Source organism: Planococcus citri, chromosome 2 (genome assembly GCF_950023065.1).
Source record: "Planococcus citri chromosome 2, ihPlaCitr1.1, whole genome shotgun sequence".
Taxonomy (NCBI): Eukaryota; Metazoa; Arthropoda; class Insecta; order Hemiptera; family Pseudococcidae; genus Planococcus; species Planococcus citri.
Window position 1 is genome coordinate 56,176,841 of NC_088678.1, and position 20,150 is coordinate 56,196,990.

A 20,150-nucleotide genomic window follows, 5' to 3' on the forward strand; every position below is an offset into this window, starting at 1 on the left:
GCTCAAGTTGATTGAATTTTTAAAAATACGCCCGGAACTCCAAAACAACTTGAAATCATTCGAGTTTTCAATTTTATTTGGTGAAAGTTTTCAGAAAATTTAATCGATTTGTTAGGTCAAAAATGGGAACTGGGGTACATCCAAAATTTCTGCTTTTTGGGTAGATTTGGTAAAATTTTAGTTTCATTCTCATTATGACCTGAATTTGATTTTCAAAAATTCAAAAATAAAAAAAAATGTAAAAATGCGCTTTGGAACCTGAAATTTTGACTGATGATGTTCATTATTTTGCATGTTCTTTCAGTATGGTTTTGTGTCAAGTTCAAAAATTGTTATGCAAGTTGGGATAACCCCCTCATAAGACAAATAATTTATGCTCAAAAACAGCGGTTGATTTTCTCTCTAAATAAATTAGATACCGTACAATTTCAACAGTGAAAACTTTCTTCCGCCTGAAACAAAACAAATGGTTCCAATTTTAATCGATTTATTAGAAAATTTCGTTTCATCCGGAAAATGCGAATTAACAAAAAAAAAGCATAATGAAACGAACAATTGAATAGTAACAAAACAGGAAGTTCTGAAACTTATAATACATATTTTTACAAGTACATACACTATGAAAATAAAACGGGTAATAAATTTGAACAGAACAGAAAAAATCCTTCATTTTTGTAAATTTCACATGTGTTTGATATTTTAATTTTAAATAGCAATTCCTCTTAAATCAAAAATAATTCTTCCAAAACTAAAAAATAACACGTTCCATTAAAGAATTTTTCAAACCTAAATTGGTTAAAAATGATAATTTATCAAGACAAAAACTGCGTATCTCGAATTACTTGTAATTTATAAAATTCATAAACTACATCTACTACCTATTTCTGTATTTCATCAATATTATGATTCATATCAATTCCAATCACCTTATTGTATATTTTACACAAACTTTCATCAAATGCTCTTTCCAAACCGTGTCTATCTTCAATTCACTGACAATTTTTAAAACATCATGCAACCCAGTCAAATACTTCTTTGAATCAAATCTTCCTTCAAACAAGAAGATCCACATTTCTCAACATTACCTACTACTTAAGCAACACATCAACCAAACCATAAATTGCATTTTTTAATTTTTAGACGAAAAGGAAGGGTTTTTGACTATTATGTATGAAACATTATTAAAAAGAGAATTTAATTTTCAATTTTTTTTCCAAAAAAATTAAATTCCGATCATTCCTAATGCCTGAGACAAATTCAATTTTCACCCATTTTCAGCATTTCACAACTTTTTATTAAAAATACATCAAAGATCGTAACTCCTAATTTTTTTTGAAATTTTCTCAATACTCAGCATTTTCCCCTCTTTAGTCTTTACATTGTGATATAAACACCAGATTTAGAACTTCACATGTTCACATCAATAATTTAATAAATCATGTAGGTAATCCACCGACTACTACTGGTAAAAACTAAAAAGTGGTAAATAAACAAAGTTATTAGTAGTTACCTACTGTAGAAAAAAGAATATTTGATGTTGCGTAATTAAATTTGTGTTGGTTGTTGCATAATTTTTAAGATGTATCTTTGATGTATGTAATTTTAATAAAAATTTGTGAAATGCTGAAAAGGGGCGAAAAGTGAAAATTGAATTTGTTGCATTAGAAATGATCGAAATTTATTTTTTTTACAGAAAAAAATTGAAAATTAAATTCACTTTAAATAATGTTTTACACGTAATAGTCAAAAGCCCGTCCGTTTTCGTGTAAAAATTTAAAAATGCAATTTATAATTTGAATTTCTTCGAATGCTGAATACTGAGAAAATTAAAAGAATTGGGAGTCACGATATATCTTTAATGTATTTTTAATAAAATGTTGTGAAATGCTGAAAACCGGTGAAAACTGACAATTGCTACATGAAAATTGAATTTGTCGCGATGGAAATGGTCGAAATTCATTTTTTTTAATACCAAAAAATCGGAAAATAAATTCCCTTTAAATAATATGTTTATAAGCAAAAAACCCTACCGTTTTTGCTTGAAAATCAAAAAAACGCGATTTCGCCCTGTAGTGTAGAGAGGGAAGACTACCAACTCAATAACTTGCGATCTTTTCTGCAAGGATCGCTATTGTGCAACATGCCTACTCAATGCTCATGAGTAATTGAGTAAATGAGTATATAGATGTATTGAAATCAAATCACTTGACAAAAAAATCTTAAAAGAATTGTCATGACTCATGACTGATTTAATTTTAAAATTAAAGTAACTACAGTTGAATACTAACTAGGTATTCGGTTCATTTCATTTTTTGAATACGATCCGACGATTTCAGTTTCAAAATCCATATTCTATTTTAAAAAAAGACGTGAGTGAACTAATCTTACAGAATCATTTTGAAATATTGAAATTGAAAAATTGCTTGCTAATTTTGATTTACAGTTTACTTAAATATTTTAGATACTTATACTTACTCAGGTGACATTGAATTTCAGATTTTCAAATGTTTCTTCTAATCAAAATATTTATAGAAGATTCTGAGCAGCATTCTTTATTGTTGGTATCCATTTTTCATTTTTTTCTTATTAAATTTAACGGCTCATTAGGTACTAGACTAATAGAGTACCTAAAACTTGAAAGTTTTAATGACATTTATAGTAATATTAATTTGAAAATAAATTCGACTCTAAAATACATTTTGGCCTTACTTTGTACCTAGCGTTAGTAGTTTTGAATTGCATGAAATATGAACTGGGTACCTAATATTAAGTTATTTTTCTTTCACATGCTTGTGTAATAACAAGCATCGAGAATAGGAAAGCAGAAATTGGATTAATATTTGAAATTAAAGGCATCCTACTGTAACAATATTCTGACCACAGATTCTGTCGAGTTTAAAAATTGAACCAGTTTTTTAATAATTCATGAATTGTGGGGAAAATTTTTAATTTTTTCAATAATTTTTCAAAATGAAGAAATCGTCCCAACTATGCACGTAATCAGTACGAATATGGTGTAGGTATGCAGATACTAAAATTTTTTAAATCCAAAAAGAAAATCTCAAAAAACGTCACGAGTAATGTTCCTCCACTTCTCAGTACCTACTTAATGTAGGCTACAAAATTGATTTTTAATAATCAGATTTTTTTTAGTTCAACAGGAAGTGAAACCAAATTGGAACTAAATCTTCTTCTTTTGTGTAAAAATAGCTCCGAAGATTGGCATTTTTTCAAATGTCTTTCAGAAGGTTTTGACCATGACAATAACTGTAAAAATTATGTTGCACATGGTGAAACATTCAAACTCCATGATATTTAAAAAATATTTGATACTTTATGTTTCAATTTTTTTGACGCCAGTCGGCGTACATTCAAAATAATCCAAGATAACTGATAAGTAGCAAGTAATCTTTCATATTCAACATCTAGGTAGTGTAGGTACCTACCTAATGTTTGCATTCATTTTCAATTTTTCTCAGTAACCTCATTTCCGTTTTTATTTTGTTCGCTTTATTTTAGCTCACTTTTTATCAATAGACATAAGTTTAATATTTTAATACCTACATTTATTTTTAGCCAGCTAGGTCTATTTGTCATATCTTCGAATTATGATGTTAGGATTCATTTTACACAAACTGCAATTTGCACTTTGGAAGTTGATAATACTTTTTCGTTTGCCAGTTTTAATGCAGCTTCCCGATCTCAAACTCACATACAGCTATTACTTCAATTCGAGTTGAAACTTTCTCAAAAAAAATTTGGTTTGCTGAGCTGCGACTGCGAGACTCTCAAAGTAGAACCATTTGAGGAGCTTGGAATCAAAACTCACTTTTGCCATCGGACAAAGTTTCGAGAAAATCGACAATAACTGATTTCGCCTAGTGCGTTGATGAAAAAAACGTCGCAAAGTGTGTCGAGCTCTTGAGTAAGACTACTAAATAGGATTCCATGAGAAAATTGTTTTTTTCAAGTTGCCATATCGTTGCAGTATGGCTTTCAAGTTTGGCAAAAGTGAGTTTTGATTCCAAGGTGGGGTAATTTTACTTTCTTTTGCAAATATATCGAAAAATACGCCTCCTAGAAGAAAACTAACGTCATTATGTCGATTGGAAATTTAATTCTCTACAATTTTCCTCGATTCTATTTTTCTGTAGAATGCTTCGTTCCGTCTCCAGACAGCTTTAAAAGTTTTGAGCGCTGAATTTTTCCAAAAATTATACTTTCTTTTGCAAATATATAGAAAACTAAGCACCCTAGAAAAAAACTAACGACATTATGTCGATTGGAAATTTAATTCTCTACAATTTTCCTCGACTTCATTTTTCTGTAGAGTATTTTGTTCCGCCTCCAGATAGCTTTAAAAGTTTTGAGCACTCAATACATCCAATTTTTTATCTCCTCAGTTGCATAACTTACAAATTCAAAACTACCATTTTCGCTATTTTCACTATCAGAAAATGCTTCCGAAGTTGCAATTGAATCATTTTGGCTTTGTAGACTGCCATGCGACCTTGGAAATACAGTTTTTTTTATAGCTTGGAGTCAAAACTCACTTTTGCCAGTGGCAAAAGTGAGTTTTGACTCCAAGGGCACTTTTTAACACGAAATTGTGAAGAACTGGGGCCGAATTCGGAAAAATGGATTCTATAGGGTGATAGAGAAATTGAAGAAGTATCCGAATCCGCAAAAAAACGCATATCGATTTTTGGTGGCAAAAGTGAGTTTTGATTCCAAGCTCCTCATTTATCTACACTCTCAAAAGTCAAAACTATTTCTAAAAAACTGCTGGCAGAGAAATTCGTTCTTCAACTTTGTAGAATGAGGAGATAAAAGGTCAAAGCAATGAAAAAAAAATTCTTTCATAAATACTTGAGTTATACTTAGTAAAATAGAAAATAGAATAACATCCAGGTATACAATACCTACTTAACCTACGGTGAATTTTTCCATCTCACAAAAAATACCTCATCACCAATATTGTTAGAAAGGAACTTACCGGTATAAAATCAACTAATTCCGCGCGCAAATAAGGTATTTAAACTGAATAACCTTGAGCTGTGGTGGAAGAAAGTAGAAAATTTAGCGACGTCCGAGAAATCAGCGTGATGAAGCCGGTTCCTGCTATTTTGCACGCATTAGAATGAATTAGGAATAACCTACTGGACTTGGTCGTACTGACATTCCATCTTATCCCAATTACTAGTTTTGTTTCTACTGAATTAACGTCGATTAATTTCTTCGCAAACGTGACCCTCATCAGCGTTAAAACCAGTTACTCTAAACTAACACTTGCATAAGACTGTTTACGATGCAATCTGTCCTCAATGATGTAAGATTACGGCTGGAGCGACTTGTAAAGACATACTTACCCACAAACTTATTCGCTTCTTTTCGTTTTAGCGATAGCTTCTTTAGTAGTTGACAGGACTATCTATGATGTTTGGTAAAATTGAGTGTTAGTGTTGGCAGTGTTTTTTGAGTGTGTTGACTGGTCTTTGGATTTTAAAAATGTTCGCCGGCAAAGTGGTGAGTTTTTATTATATTTTATTCAAAATACGCGCTCGTTCAGATTTATTTTTATGTTTTTGATAATGCTCATAATTTATATACCTAATATGTGAGCGACCGGTACCTACATATTTTATTGAAAAAATTTTCGCTTTGGTTCTTGATTTTTAAAAAAAAATTATTTAATTGCGTACCTATCTTTTTTGTTTTTTCTATTGCAAAAGAATCAGTTTGGTCAGAATGGCCTACAAATATTGTTGACCACCTCCTCATACCCGTCTTCATACTTGCCCTTGCAGGAAGCTATTTTCCGGTCTCCAGTATTTGTGGCTAATTTTAAAATTCTAACACAAGTTCATGAAATTTGGTTGTTTACAGCATGGCAAATTTATTGAAACAATTTAAAAAATTGTATTAGACATATTATTTTTAAAAACTTTATTCAAAGCATCGGGAAATTTTTCTGTCTAATTAAACAGCAGATGATTTTGAAAGAAACTTAAAATGAATATTTGAAAAAGTTTTGAAATTTTTCCATTATACTTACGTATGTATACTGAAACGAATGCTTTTAAACCAATCATGAAGGAAGCGGTGGGGGTGGGGGGAGCACTGCAAATGTCAAAAAATCAAATTTTTGGAACGCCAACATAACATTGTAATGGAATTTGGAGGCAACTTTTTACAGTGGTTGCTTTTTAAACAAACCCTTATTGTCACTCTGATGAAACAAAATTTTGAAAATTTTAATTTTAGGTAAGTAAAGTACTTTAAAAAAACATTTTTAAAATGAGAATTCACGGAGAAGAATTTTAAACAAATTGGGACAATTTTAAAAACTTTAATTCAATATTTTTAGAAATGTTTGTGAGGCTGAAATAAACTGACAAACGTTGACACTTCCAGACCTTTTTAGCCTAATTTTATCAATATTTCGGAATTGAGGTCAAGACCACACTTGAAATCCGTTTTGGGATACCGAAGGCAGATGCGGATGACTTTGATTAAAAATTCACGGATGTCCAAATTCTCAAGAGCGGGGGGGGGGGGGGGTATAGGTGAAAAGGGTAAAAAAAATAAAAATCAATTGATAGGCAATCAAAAGTTTTATGACCTATCCAAAAATCAGTCTCTTAAAACATATTGGAGGGAAACATTTTTTTTTCGTGTTTTTGACTGGTAAAAAACTGTTGTGTTACGCTCCCACCCCACCCCTCCAAATTGACCTAAGATAGGCTGAAATTTGGCATACATATACATTTACAAAGAGGTCCTGATTCCTTGAATGTCTTTTGCTTTTCATTTTTTATTTTCAATTTCATCACATGAAATTTGATTTTACTATAACTAAACGTGTCGAATGGAAGGCTTGATTTTGATCTCAGTTTTCTGCGGCGTCAATACCATCTCAAAACTGTCGAAACACGAAAATTTTTAAAATTTTAGCAATTTTTTTATAAATTTCAAGTTACATAAAGGCACAATACATTTCAGTGATGAATTTAGAACAATCATCGCATCATCTTGAAAATTTTGACGTTAGCTTAATAATGTTAATGAACATGTTTAATTCGTCTTCACTCATTTCGACAATTTTTACACAATTTCAAACAATTTTTATGCAAATTCATCATATTTTACGTTATTTTGAACCATACCTATAATTAATGCAACATTGACAATGGAAAAATCATTTTTAATTCTTAAATTTAAATTTATGTAACTCTGCGATTATACACACTTACTCGTCAATTTAATTACATACATAGGGTACACATTTTAATTTGCTAGTAGAAGAATTGCAATGAATCATACCTAGATACTTACCTCCATTTCCATTTATTCGATTAATGGTCACCTTATGTACAAGCGGTTGGTATATGGCATTAAAAGTGCAAGAAAACAATAACATATCTGAGATGATTACCTGCTACTTATAAACATGCAAAATTAATATCCAAGTAAATGATACAATGATCGTGAAATTCACGTTACATCACTTTCATACTTTGTCAACGTCCTTGACACGCAGGTTCATTGACTCGTTATTATTGTGATAAAAACTGTGTTTGCGCTTCAGCTAGGAATCTTGAGCAACTGGATATGTTGTTAATCGCGTTGTTATATAATTCCTGGTTTTTAATCGTTGCTGCGGTACATAATAATGAAACTTATGTTTATTTTTATCCGTCCAAAATTCATGTATTAATAACGATTTAAAAGTAAAATAAAAAAATCACACAAGTTATCTCAAGTCAACTTTTGGTTTCTTTGTCCAAGAGTCATTATGGAAAGCACACGAACGCCATTTAAAAGGACATAAGTCGTAAGTCGAGTAATTTGTGCTTATTAATGCGTATAAAGGTTTACGAATTCGAGGGATAGATATCTGTTTAAGTTGACTGTTTATGGCAATGGCATAAAGGAAACATACACTCACTCGAGTGTGCCAATCAGTAATATGGTGACCGAGTTGATAACGTACTTAGCTCTCTCATACCTACAAACCTGTGAGTGACGTGCTTTGAAAATTTACAGTAATTAATTACGTTCGCAATCATATCAGCATAAATAAAGGTGTCTCTGTTTACTCTAGTTTTGTCGTACGAGATAGGTACTTACAGTCTTACACGAATCCAAATACGAGTAGATATTTTGTCTTTAAACTAGATGTACCTTACCTATACACATTTTGTAGATATTCTTGCATTAAAATCTCTCATTTGTGTTTAACTTTCATCACATCAAAGGGAAATATTTTCGTGTTTACATGCCTGATTTTAAATTGACAAGTTTCACTCTCTTATCTAAATGTTGGAAGTTCCTAGGCAAAAATCAAATATCAACATAGATATGCGCATTTTTGATTTCCTATTTTCATTTCACACATGTCGAGTTTATTGTTTGCTCTTCGCATTGTTTTAAAAATTAATACCCAACTCTAACGAGTTATTCGTGTCAATGCCATATAAGCTTTTATGGAGATATGCCTATTGCCTATTTTCAATTATATAACATTGCTGTATCGATGGATGGAATGATTTTAATTTCCTCCTTCTTTTCAAAATCCTGCGTAAAGAAGCTTTTCAGATACCTATCGTAATTTGATTTCAATATTTTGTCGATATATCGTCGTGTAGAAATTTTTCTTTTGAAAGCTTCGGGCATTCCGTTTCTATATCTGATTATTTTTAACCTACATACGGTTCTTTGATCGATCTCGTCTTTTTTTGGTGCGCTGTTTCAGGGTAAATGTTACGAAATTGTGACGTAGGTAGGTACCTATATTTGCAGCTTAGGTATCTCTCATCGTTTTGTACTTTGATATTGATCCTAAAATAAAGTTATTTGATGTCAATAATACATTATAATTGTCTCTTTAATACCCAAATTTTATTCTAAGTAGGTACATTATAAAAATATGTATGTCTCGAAATTAAATGAAAAAATTTGAAAAATTTTCAATAAAAAAAAATTATTCCATTGATTAATTTTTTTCATCAATTTCCTCCCGATCTGCGTAAAAAATTCAATCACAATCGCCTACTTAAGTTTCAAACAGCATATCCCACTTCAACCTGTGTTATTTAATTCAAATCATGGCGAAGAAATTATTATTCTTGTGTTATTCCAGTTTTTCGAAACGATCGATATTTTGTAACCTTTTTTCCAGGCGAGTTCAACTTAACTAGCAAATGGGTCCTAGAAACATCTTTCCGCCTACTCACAGGTTAAGCCACTCGTAAAATTGTTGTTTTAAAAGTAGGTACGCGTTGTTCGTAACCCCTTTTCTTTTCCTCTCCCCTAAAATGACAGTACAAATACACTAACATAAGTATTACATAACTCAATATACAATGAATCAAATTTTTGTGAAAAATTCTTCTCGCATCAGAACCACGAACAAATATCGAAGAAATTTTCAACGTTTTGTTTGTCAAGTTTATTGTTATTTTTGCGTCGGTAAAACGTTCGTGTATCGTAAATTTATACGTACAAATGCAGACCATGGAGGGTTAACTTTTTCCAGGTGAAACCCGTGATTCTTTAGGGTTGCACGGTTTAGGCTTGGCAAACGTAGACGCATTTAAGGAAATATTTTATGGCTTAGTAGGGGTGATTTTTTTTTTTTTGAAATAAGTATACTGGGTGTAATTTATTTTTATTGAGTCTACGTTTTTGTCGTTATTGTTCATATCATTCCATAACACAAGATTATTACCTAAGTTTAATTACCAAATTCGTTTTCATACAAATAATACCAAATTTTGAAATATAAGTACCTACACCTGTTTGAATAATCGACAGTCGACACGATTTTCACAATGTTCCAAAAATATCATAATATGGGCTCATTGGACCATCGCACTGCCCGAAACATCGCAATGTTATCTATCTGTGTGTTAAAAATTAATGAGACATTGAGTAAAAAAATATAATCATAAGTAGAGCATAATTTCCGTGTTTTTCGTATATCAGTTTTATTATAGGTACCTGCTCGATTCTATAATTACAAGTTATCGTATGTTTTGACATTTCGCCGTTTATAAAGTTAGTTTTAATGTCAAAACCATACGAATACGATTATAAGAGTGTAATCGTGATAGTTAACACGTTTTATATATCTTATATAAGCGAGAAATATTATCACCATATTACTAATAACCACACCTATCTACTACGTAGAAATGATGAGCATTGGGTGTAAGTATGAAAATATCAAGCCGGAGCCGGAGTTAACTTAACAATATGCAATATTACTGTATGTACTTCATATCAACCTTTTCATTCTGGAGCCTATTTATTTTAGCGCAAGGATTCGAGTAGATTAATTGAGCTATTTTACTACGAAGTGATGTAGGTATTTATACTTACGTTGAGAGAGAAATAGGTACCTATGTAGGAAGGCATATAGATAGACCTCATGCACACGCTACAGCTAGATGACATTATTACAATACCTTTCAAATTCAAAAGCAACATAGATAATTATAAGGAAGGTTTTTCTCTGGATTAATCAACAAGAATATTAATTTTGCTCGCTATTCTGCTTTGAAGGCTCTCGAACACGTGTTCCTCTTCATCGTTGGTGTAGTACGACATACGATTTTATTAAATTTAGGTTCAAGTTCAAGTTTACGTTATAATAAGTACTCGTATGCAGCAAATAGCTACCTATGTAGAGCTATAATTATAGATCAACTAGAATTGGGTACCTAATTGAAAACTTTTTTCTGCTCTAGTGTCAATTAATTAATCCAAAATTCGATTTTTTAACCAAAAATTATAATTTAAAAAAAAATTACAAACCCGTAAAGCAAAATGACCATTTTTTGCAACTTTGAAAGTTTCTCCTGACCACAAAAACAACTCAAATTGAAAAACCCCACTCTGTTTTTTGTTTTAGGGTCTAAAGTATTGATTAAGCCCATTTTCAACCCGAACAAAAATATGCAGCTGCCTAGTGTTATTTACCTAATTTTCACATTTTGGGGGAAATGTACTTAGGTATTTTTTAGAGCCGAATTTGTTAAAAAACTGCCCCATGATTTCAAAATGTACGGTTGGAATGCTGCTATCCCAGTATGTTTTTTTCTGGGTCGCATTATTTCAATTATTAATGTGTTTTGAACGCCCCTTTTGATACGAATGAGAAAAAATGTATTTCGAGGGGTCAATTATTGTTGTTCTAAAAAAAAAGACCCATAATCCGAAAATGTTCAATTAGGGTGCTCCAGCTGCTACTTCAAGACTCCTTTTTCTTAGCCATATTTCATTAGGACTACAAACATGTTTTGAGGTCCATTTTTGACACATGTAAGAGAAAGTACATTTCAGGAGCACAACTTTTTTCAAACCCCCATAATGCGTGATTGTATGGGTTGCTATATATTTCGGGATTCTATTCATTTAAAATCAGAAAGAAACTTTTTTCCTGTATTGGTTTGTATTTAAAATCTTTTTTGTTCATTTAAAAAAAAAAGGCCCCTACATTTTTTTTTACTCGTGTCGAGAGTGAATCTCAAAATTATTTGCGGCTACAATTTGCTCATTTCAGCTCTTTTTTGGAACATTGTTGCATTTTTTGAAAAATGTATGCCCTAAAATTGAATAAATGGACCTCAAAACGCGATGGCGAGTAGAATATAACCTAAGCAGAATATTTCCTCTTTTTAAAATGCTTTTTATTGGACCCAAATAAATACAAGCGAGCTTCAAAGCGTGATAGTTGATTTGACTCCAAAAAATACAGCTTATCCACTCGTATTTTCCTCTCTAGTTTGAATGTGACTAAAAAGCTGATTTCGTTTTTGAATTTTTGGTGAATTTTTTTCAATTCTTGGGCTTAAATTTCTCTGAAACATTAGATCAAATTGAGAAATAAAGCTGTAATTTGATTTACATCCTTGTGAGGGCGTATGCAAAAAGAGACCACTTGATCAAAAAACAAAAAAAAAAATCACCAAATTTTCGTAGGAATTCTTTGAGAATTAAATGGAACCTCCCATACACTTTAATTTCTAAGATTTCATAAAATATTTCAGTTTCAAAGAAAGTATGACAAAAATTAAGTCATTCAAAAAAAGTCAAAAACAGTTTTAAAAAACACACGACATATTCTTATGTGAAATTACCTACTCACTTTGAAACTATTTATTCTTAAAAATTTTAATTAGCAAAGAAGGAAAAATGAAAATACTGTATAAAAATGCAAAAAATTATTTTAAAAACGACATAAAGTCATTTTTTTGAAAATTTGTTTCCGGAAATTTGTAAACGCTTTTCTTGGAAAATTTTATTTTTGGTCAAATGGCGCCTTTTCGTATTTGTAGCCTATGAAAATGAGTAAGTGTCAGTATAGATACAGCTAGTGTTCGCATCCAACCTATCTTCTTGCATAAAATAAGATTACAAGTCGTCTGTCATGAAACTAACTCGCTTAAAGTTACCTAATCACAATTTCACTACGTTCCATAATACATATTGGAAGTGTCATCAAATGAGTCATTAAATGTTTAGGTAGTATTAACCTAATGTTTATCAATAATGCATTTCACGACACATCTAACTTAAGTAGAAGTACGTCGGTTCAAATTAAATGGCTTAAGCCTACATTCGTGATTACTGTGAAAGCCATTTACGCATTTTTAGTTCACATGCGCATGAGATTTATTTAAAAATTTCAACACATCGAACATCGTCTAGTTTTAATTCACTTTTACTCATATAGGGATTTTCAGTTGATGAACAGTAAATGATGGAGCAAAAATTAATGCTAGATGGGATATGTAGTCTACATTTCAGGGCATTCAACAAGTATAAGACAAGATCATCGTGAAGCTGGTTAAACTGGTTGTACTCGTACCAGCGATTATTCTCCTTATAACTGTATAGCTATGCAACTTATTATACTTTTCGTTTATTCGCAGATGAAGTATTGCAGAATCTTCAGGTGTCTTCATCATCATTTTATTAGGATGGTAATTTACGAAGTACCTATTTATACAGGCGCAGAAAAATATTAACAGAATGTGAGATTATTATTCAAAAATAGCCAAAGTTCTACAGCTGAATAGATTCGAAAGGGATGATAATAATAAAAATCACAAACGCCACCGAATAAGAGAACTTCTTAAAACACTAGATTTTTTAAATTAAGCATTCTTTCATACTGTTTTTTAATTCTTCAATTGAAGGAAATTCACCTATATACGTTTTCCAGTATCCTACGCGAATACTATGATGAAAAAAAAGTTCATTAAGTAGGCCTACCTAAAATATTTCTAAAGCGAAATAATTTTTAAAAAATCTCTAATTTTGCGAGTTTAATTTCTTTAGTTTTGAAAACAAAAAAAATTACAAAATTTCCATCCTATTGATGAACTTAATTCAACTCCGGTCGAACTTGAATTCGGTCGAGGGAAAATTAATTCGCGCTTCAAGAAAAAAAAAGAAAAAAGGTCGCTTGTACATGGCTGTAGAATTAATTCTCAGTTTTTTTTTTTTTCAAATCATTAATAGGTAATCTATTGCTATTCTTTATATTACTTTTACTTTCATACTAAGAGTTACATTGTAGAGTAAACAAAGTAATGTATTATGCGTTATTTGAAAAATTTTAATCTTTTTCTGCACCATTAGCATTTTGAAAATCGATAAAAATTCAAAATGATAGCAGATGTAAAAGTAAAAACATGTAAATGACGTTTTCTCATTTAATGACTGCGAGAAAAGAATTCCATGTTTAATACCATGAAGGTTGTTCTCTCCGTCACTCTTTCATAATTTTATTTGTTGTCTCTATTTAAGCGTACTCTCATTCCATTGTATTCCATTTCTGACTGTCATCCATTGACCTACATTCTCCTAGTATATCGATTGAACTCTACGAAAATGAAATTATCGCCAGATAGCGTCCTAATAATTTTGTTTTGACGAAATACGAGTGTGCCACACAAAGGTATACGGATAACAGCGAAAATAGAGTGCAGCAATTTTCAATCAGGTGGTGTGGTCAAGAAGGGTGCGTGCGTGAGGAGGTATAATAATATGATATTTTTCGTTGACAATGAACATTGTGTACCTAGTAAAGCCTAATGGGTTTTATTATTTAGGCTGGGTTATTTGGCAGAAAATTTATGCGAGTAGAAGTTGCCTGGGAAAGAAGTGAAAATTATTGTAACGAGGCTTGAAGGCTTTTAAAAACTTTAAATAAATACGAGATACCTAGCTCCATTATTATTTTTGTGCGGTACCTAAATGAATATTTAAAAATTTTTAAGATTCTAAAAATGTCGAAAAAAATATTCAAATACAAATATTTATCTTAAAATTGCTCAATAATTGACTCTTAATTGTCTAAAATTCATTCAAAGTTGGAAAATTCGATTAAAACTAAAAAAAAAAAATCCATTCGAGCATGGTTTTTTATGCATTTTTGTTCAATTTTCAATGATTTTTACCCGAATTTTTGGGTAAAATTGTCTTGTTTGCCACATCCTCCCTTCAAAACTCAAAATTGCAACATCTCCATTTAAATTTTTTAAACCATTTATACATAATTCAATCGAGATAAAATGATGAAATATTCATCGACATTACAGTCCCTTTAACTGCAATTTCTCTATTAAAAATACACCTCGCATAATGGAACGGTCACTTTATTAAAATTTGATAAAAGACTCGACGGTAAATGTGGTTTTGTAATTTCAGACCATTTTGCTGGTATTCTGTTTGGTTTGCCGTGTGACTATGACCAATGGAGCGATTAAATTAATAACGACGTTATTACGAGACAACGTCGCTGGCGCGCCAGTTGTTCATCAAACCCAAAAGTGGCCGTTCCATCCGGACGAAGGTTCAAGAAGAAATCCCGAATTTGAGGCACTTAATGGACACCATGCTTATTATCTGATCGAACGTTTTGGGTTAGGTACAGATGGCAGACAAGCCGAGCGAAAATATCAACAGACGATCAGAGATCTAGGCGTGCCTACGACGTCCTACGATAAAGTACAAATATATTGATCATTGGTAAGTTGAAGTTTTAAAATTTTTCAACTCGTTTAAAAATTTCAAATCGTCCAAATCAATAGTGTCAAATTATGATCGCAAAAAAGTACAATTTTTTAGCGTATAATTTTAATGTATTTTTTTAAAAAAACACAATGTAGGTACCCATCTAATGCGGAAAAAAATACGTAAAATTGTGCAACATGTTGGAAATTTTTACACGTAAATTGTAACGCTAGAAACGGTGTGAATAAAAAAGATCTCTAATCGTTAGACAATATTATTCGGCGGTATACATCACATCAATTAAACTTTCAAAAGACTTGACACGTGGGTACAAAGTCATGTACGAAAATGCTGGAACAAAGCCAGATTCCTTATTAAAAATTTAATATCGCATTAAACGATGATAAAATCTCCATTGTTATCCTTTATGCACAAAAGTGCTGTTTGACAAACGCCCTGCGCTTGTTTTTCGCTTAATTATCATCTTAAAGCCTATATAGCGACGTAGCGACCTTTTTAAGATGAATGAAGTAGGTAAATAAAATGATGGATATGTATAAAAAAGAGTAAAATGTACCTATAACATTTTGATTGTTGTAATATTAAATATCCCTACATCGTGTAGGAATTGTGTAGATATTTGACGTGTATATATTGTATATTGAAAGTATATTATTATTATCTTTTTTCGGACTTTTATTTTCTGTTTAGCTAGTAGGTACATATAGCTACATGTGTTCGTATTTTTCTCCAACTCTCAACCTCATAATACTCGTTGCACATTTTATAATCTAGCTTTTTTCCCACATATACATATCAACCATCCACCATAAGTAAGCTACACGAATAAATCTTTTGAAAATATAATACTCAATAATTCAGAGAAAATGTACAAAATTTCCTCACGAGTTACGATTTCATTTTTAAAACATAAACTTCTCTGGGGGATAGGCACATGAGCCTTGCAGGAAATGAAAAATTACTCGTTCGAGATCATTAGGGAATGTTTCATTGGATCGGTTTTCTCTATCAAACTAGCTCCACTGGCCGTTGAATTGAATTTACGAGATGGGTTATGTATTTTGCATTTTATCTGTAAACCTTTAAAAATCAGTAACTGTTGCGGCGTTTATTTTGTTGGCTTCAGTGTAAAGTACCTACGTATACTTTTGGTATAGTTTTGGTTTGGAAATAAGTTATACCTGTATCAATCGCTATCATGTTGAGGTGTTTTTCTGGTTTTTTTTAAGGGTGAAAAAGTGATTTAATTTTTCAAATCTTTTTTCAAGAATATCCTACCTATTACAAAATTAGGACTACGAATGAAGTAAAAATATACTTTCACTGAAATGAGAAATTTGTATCTATTATTTTGTGAAAAAGGATGGAAAATGAAAACAAATTGAACACTTCTAAAGTACCTACTACGTTTTGAGATGTCATGGCATATAATTGAATAAAAAAGCACGCAAAAATACATCACAAGCTAAAATTTCAGGAATTCGATTGTATTTTTCGATTTTTGGTGAATTTTTCATGCGAAAAATCAGCATTTTCACCAAATTGATCCAGAGAGTTGAAACTTTTCAATGCAATTTAACTTAGGTAGGTACTTGTTATTTTGATCCAATCATTTGAGACCGATTTTGGAATCGTTTTGAGCAGCTCTGAATCCTCAAGAAGATTTTTGAATGTGACATTTCCCAAAAATTTTCTCAACGAAGGTGAAAAGTTTAAATATTTCTTTATACTATCTCAATGTCAACATGCTGAGTCAATTTAAGGTGGTTTTTAGTCGTTCTGGAGCCTCCAGTCATATTGTGGAAACTTCAGATTTCCAAAAAAATTGTCAATATTGTTCAAATTAATTTTAGCACGTAAGTTGATTGGTGCTTGTTAGTGACCAACTGGACTGAATTCATACGTATTTTCCAAAATTGGTTTCTGCCTGTTGAATGTCATAGGACCCAATATTAAGTAGGTGGGTAGCTATCTTTCAAATTTTCAATTATGAAATCATTGGACAAACATTGTGGTTCCTGCAAACTAGTACTTATGCAATGGTTTTGGAAAAATGATGTGTTGGGTAGGATAGGTGAGTACATGAAAAGAAAATTTTAGCTTTTCAACTTCATTGGATAAAATTTTGTGGAAAATTCTCAAGTTTCATAAATCAGCTGGAGAATTTTCAACTAGCCATCTCAAAATGGATCCAAATACCTAGTTTACAATTCATTCGGTTGGTGGGGGCGTGGCGCGGCGGGGTCGAGAGTAGAATACATATTACCAACCAATTTCAGGTTTCCAGGTAAATTACGTAAAATTTTGGCTTTTCACATTTTTGACCCAAATTTAATTTTAAAAAATTCATTAAAAATTGAAAAATGCCCTTCATACCTAAAATGTTTTCTGTGACCTATTTTTGATTTTTTGCACTCCTTTTCGATTTAGGTATACCCGGTTTAAAATTTTTTCGAGAGTAGATCACACTAAACGAAAATTCTAGAAATTACCAATACTAATTTTAAAATCCTTGGGAAAAATTATAAAAATCGTCCTGCTTTGGAAAATGAAACGACATTTTCATAACTTTTTGGAATTTTTAAAAAAAATTGGAGAGCTTAGAGGGACACTGAGAGCTTAAATCCGAAAAATAAAATACTAAATATTCGAATTTTGCATCATCCTCATAAACCTAAAACGACGGATCATTTTCAATTTTTTCATATTTCAATTGTTTACTGAGGGAGAAGGGGGAGGGGAGCTCAGATAAGCTGAGATAAAAATATAGGTCAGTATTCGAATCTACAGCTTCAAATTAGCAGCAATCGATATGTCATTTAAATTTAAATTTTAGATAGGTAGGTACCTAATTTGAATAAAAATCTGTTAGGTGAGGAGTCCTTGTGCGTCGTTTGCAGTTTTAAGATCTTAGTTTGGTGATGATCTGCTCTTTTTACAATTTCTCAAATACATAATTAGTTAGGTAGTTTAAAATCCAATCAATTCGCAAAAATTTAATGATCTTATTAAAATTAGATAGGTACCTAATTGCCGAAGAAATTGCAAAGTAAGTTAGGCATAGCCCCAGTCAAATATTATAAAAAAAAATGGAATGGCACTTTGAGTAGATATTAAAATGAACAACTCTTACGAAAAACAATGTTACAGTTATATTGAAATTCGGCAACGCTGTTTTCAAAGATAGGACAGGGCATTGATTAACAATTAAAGGATAATTGCAACATCTCACTATAACAACACGAACCCTCGTCTTTTTCGTAATAGCTGAGAAAATTGAAGTTAATGAAAAACATGTACCTACGATTCATATTAAGTCACTTTAGGTGTCGACATTACTATCTGTTTGTTCCACATTCCGTCATATTTTAAAGTCGTGTATATCTGTGGTATTTTCTATCCATCTATTTTGGAGTGTATATAGGTACCTGCGTATGAAGTTATTATAATTATGTAGACGAAAATCCATACGATTTTATGCACGAATAAGGTTCCCTTTCCAACCCATCAGAACCCTTCGAATACCTCGACTACTTTTGCTTTTTGAACCCAAACCGACATAATATTGTAACGCTGGATATCTAAACTTGATCTATGACGTCACGAAAGAAAAAAATAATCGACAAGTGTTCGGCGATAAAATCGGGATAATTTTTCGTAGTTGTCAACTTCTCACGATTAATCACTTGGTTTTCATTGTTCGTGTCTTAATTAAAAAGTACGGTACTTACCTATCGAAAATACATACCCTATACCGAAAAGTTCAAGGTCAAAGGGGATTCGTAGTACGAACAATATTCTCCATAAGAATGCCTACCTACCTATATACTCATATTGACATCAAAGCTCTGCTATATTTCTATCGCCCAAAGGATAATAAAGTTATGCATTGTGCTATGTGGCCACCGCAAAGACAGCGCTTCGTCATTTTTGTGTATTTTCAAAATAACACAATGTAAACGAACTTGTTTCATAAACAATTTCGCATCCGCGTCCGAAATTAAAAATAGCTCGCTCGTTTAAAAATAAACACCACAAAGTAAAGTGTTTTTACGCAAAATGTACCCGCGGCAGCGTATGTATAGATAACGTCGTTTCGGAATGGTTTTTAATGTTGATGTTACTTAGAGGTAGGTTTTTCAAGTACACAATAGATTTTAGCATACATCATTACCATTAAATATAGGTTAAATGAAAAATAAGCCGGATAGTTTGGGAAAGATTCCAGAATTAATGCACAAAATGTTTATAAACATTTTTTTTTTTTTTTGACAACCAGGTCCGGTGATTATAATTACTTACCTACCTATATGAGGTTTATGCGAATGAATAAAATGCTGGATTTTCTTCATGTGTAGTTCTACTTGTTTTTGAACTAAACAAAAAAATACAGAGGTATAGCCGGTATAGGCCTTTAAGGCCGGGTCGACAATGTTGAGGCTTACAAAATAGCTCGGGTCGAATTAAACGAACCGTGGTCTCCAGAGGCAGCATTTTCGCACAATGTTCGCAAGCCTCGCCGGATCCAATAAAAATTAATTTTCTACTGCTGAAATTGGTCAATTGAATTAGAATCAACCGGCCTTTTGCTATAGCTTTGAAAATTCCTCTACTTAAAAAATATTAAATTTTAGGGGATCACGTCTGTGTTTACTGTTTACACATATCTACGTAGATTAGAGTTTTAGAGCACATTGCTGTTGAGCATGAACAATTATATTATACGAATAAGTTAAACATATTAACCAAGTAAATTAACCTCACATATCTGAGCAGTAATGTCTACTGTAGGCTGAAAATAGGTACCTATTTATTATATATTACTCCCAAGGCACCAAACTCTTTAGGATAGTCGCTTTCTATACTGAAATAGAAAAGTATGAAACTCAGTACCATTTGAAGTTTGTTAAATACATTTTTTCCCTTAAATATTTTTGGAATTTTCATTTTTGAGAACCGTGCTGAGAGATTTTTGATCTTTAATAATTTTTTTGGAGAGTAACACAAATAGAAACATATGTTCTACCAAAACATCATTTTTTAAATCCTACTTTTTTTTTGCATTTTTGAGCAACTGGAGGAGATGGGGGTAATTTGAAGGA

At 31.6% G+C, this 20,150-nt stretch overlaps 1 protein-coding gene across 2 annotated transcripts; it reads left to right on the forward strand.

The window, feature by feature from the left end:
- The first annotated feature begins 5,231 nt into the window (after positions 1 to 5,231).
- Positions 5,232 to 15,713, forward strand: LOC135836579 (uncharacterized). 2 transcript variants are annotated; one of them, XM_065351502.1, is made up of 3 exons: positions 5,232 to 5,526; positions 14,722 to 15,042; positions 15,183 to 15,713. In XM_065351502.1, exons 1-2 carry the CDS (start codon positions 5,509 to 5,511, stop codon positions 15,034 to 15,036), a joined length of 333 nt encoding a protein of 110 aa, XP_065207574.1. In that variant the 5' UTR covers positions 5,232 to 5,508; the 3' UTR covers positions 15,037 to 15,042; positions 15,183 to 15,713. The 2 variants fall into 2 exon arrangements, with proteins under 2 accessions (XP_065207574.1, XP_065207573.1); XM_065351501.1 differs by having other exon boundaries at positions 5,233 to 5,526; positions 14,722 to 15,713.
- The last annotated feature ends 4,437 nt before the right edge of the window (positions 15,714 to 20,150 follow it).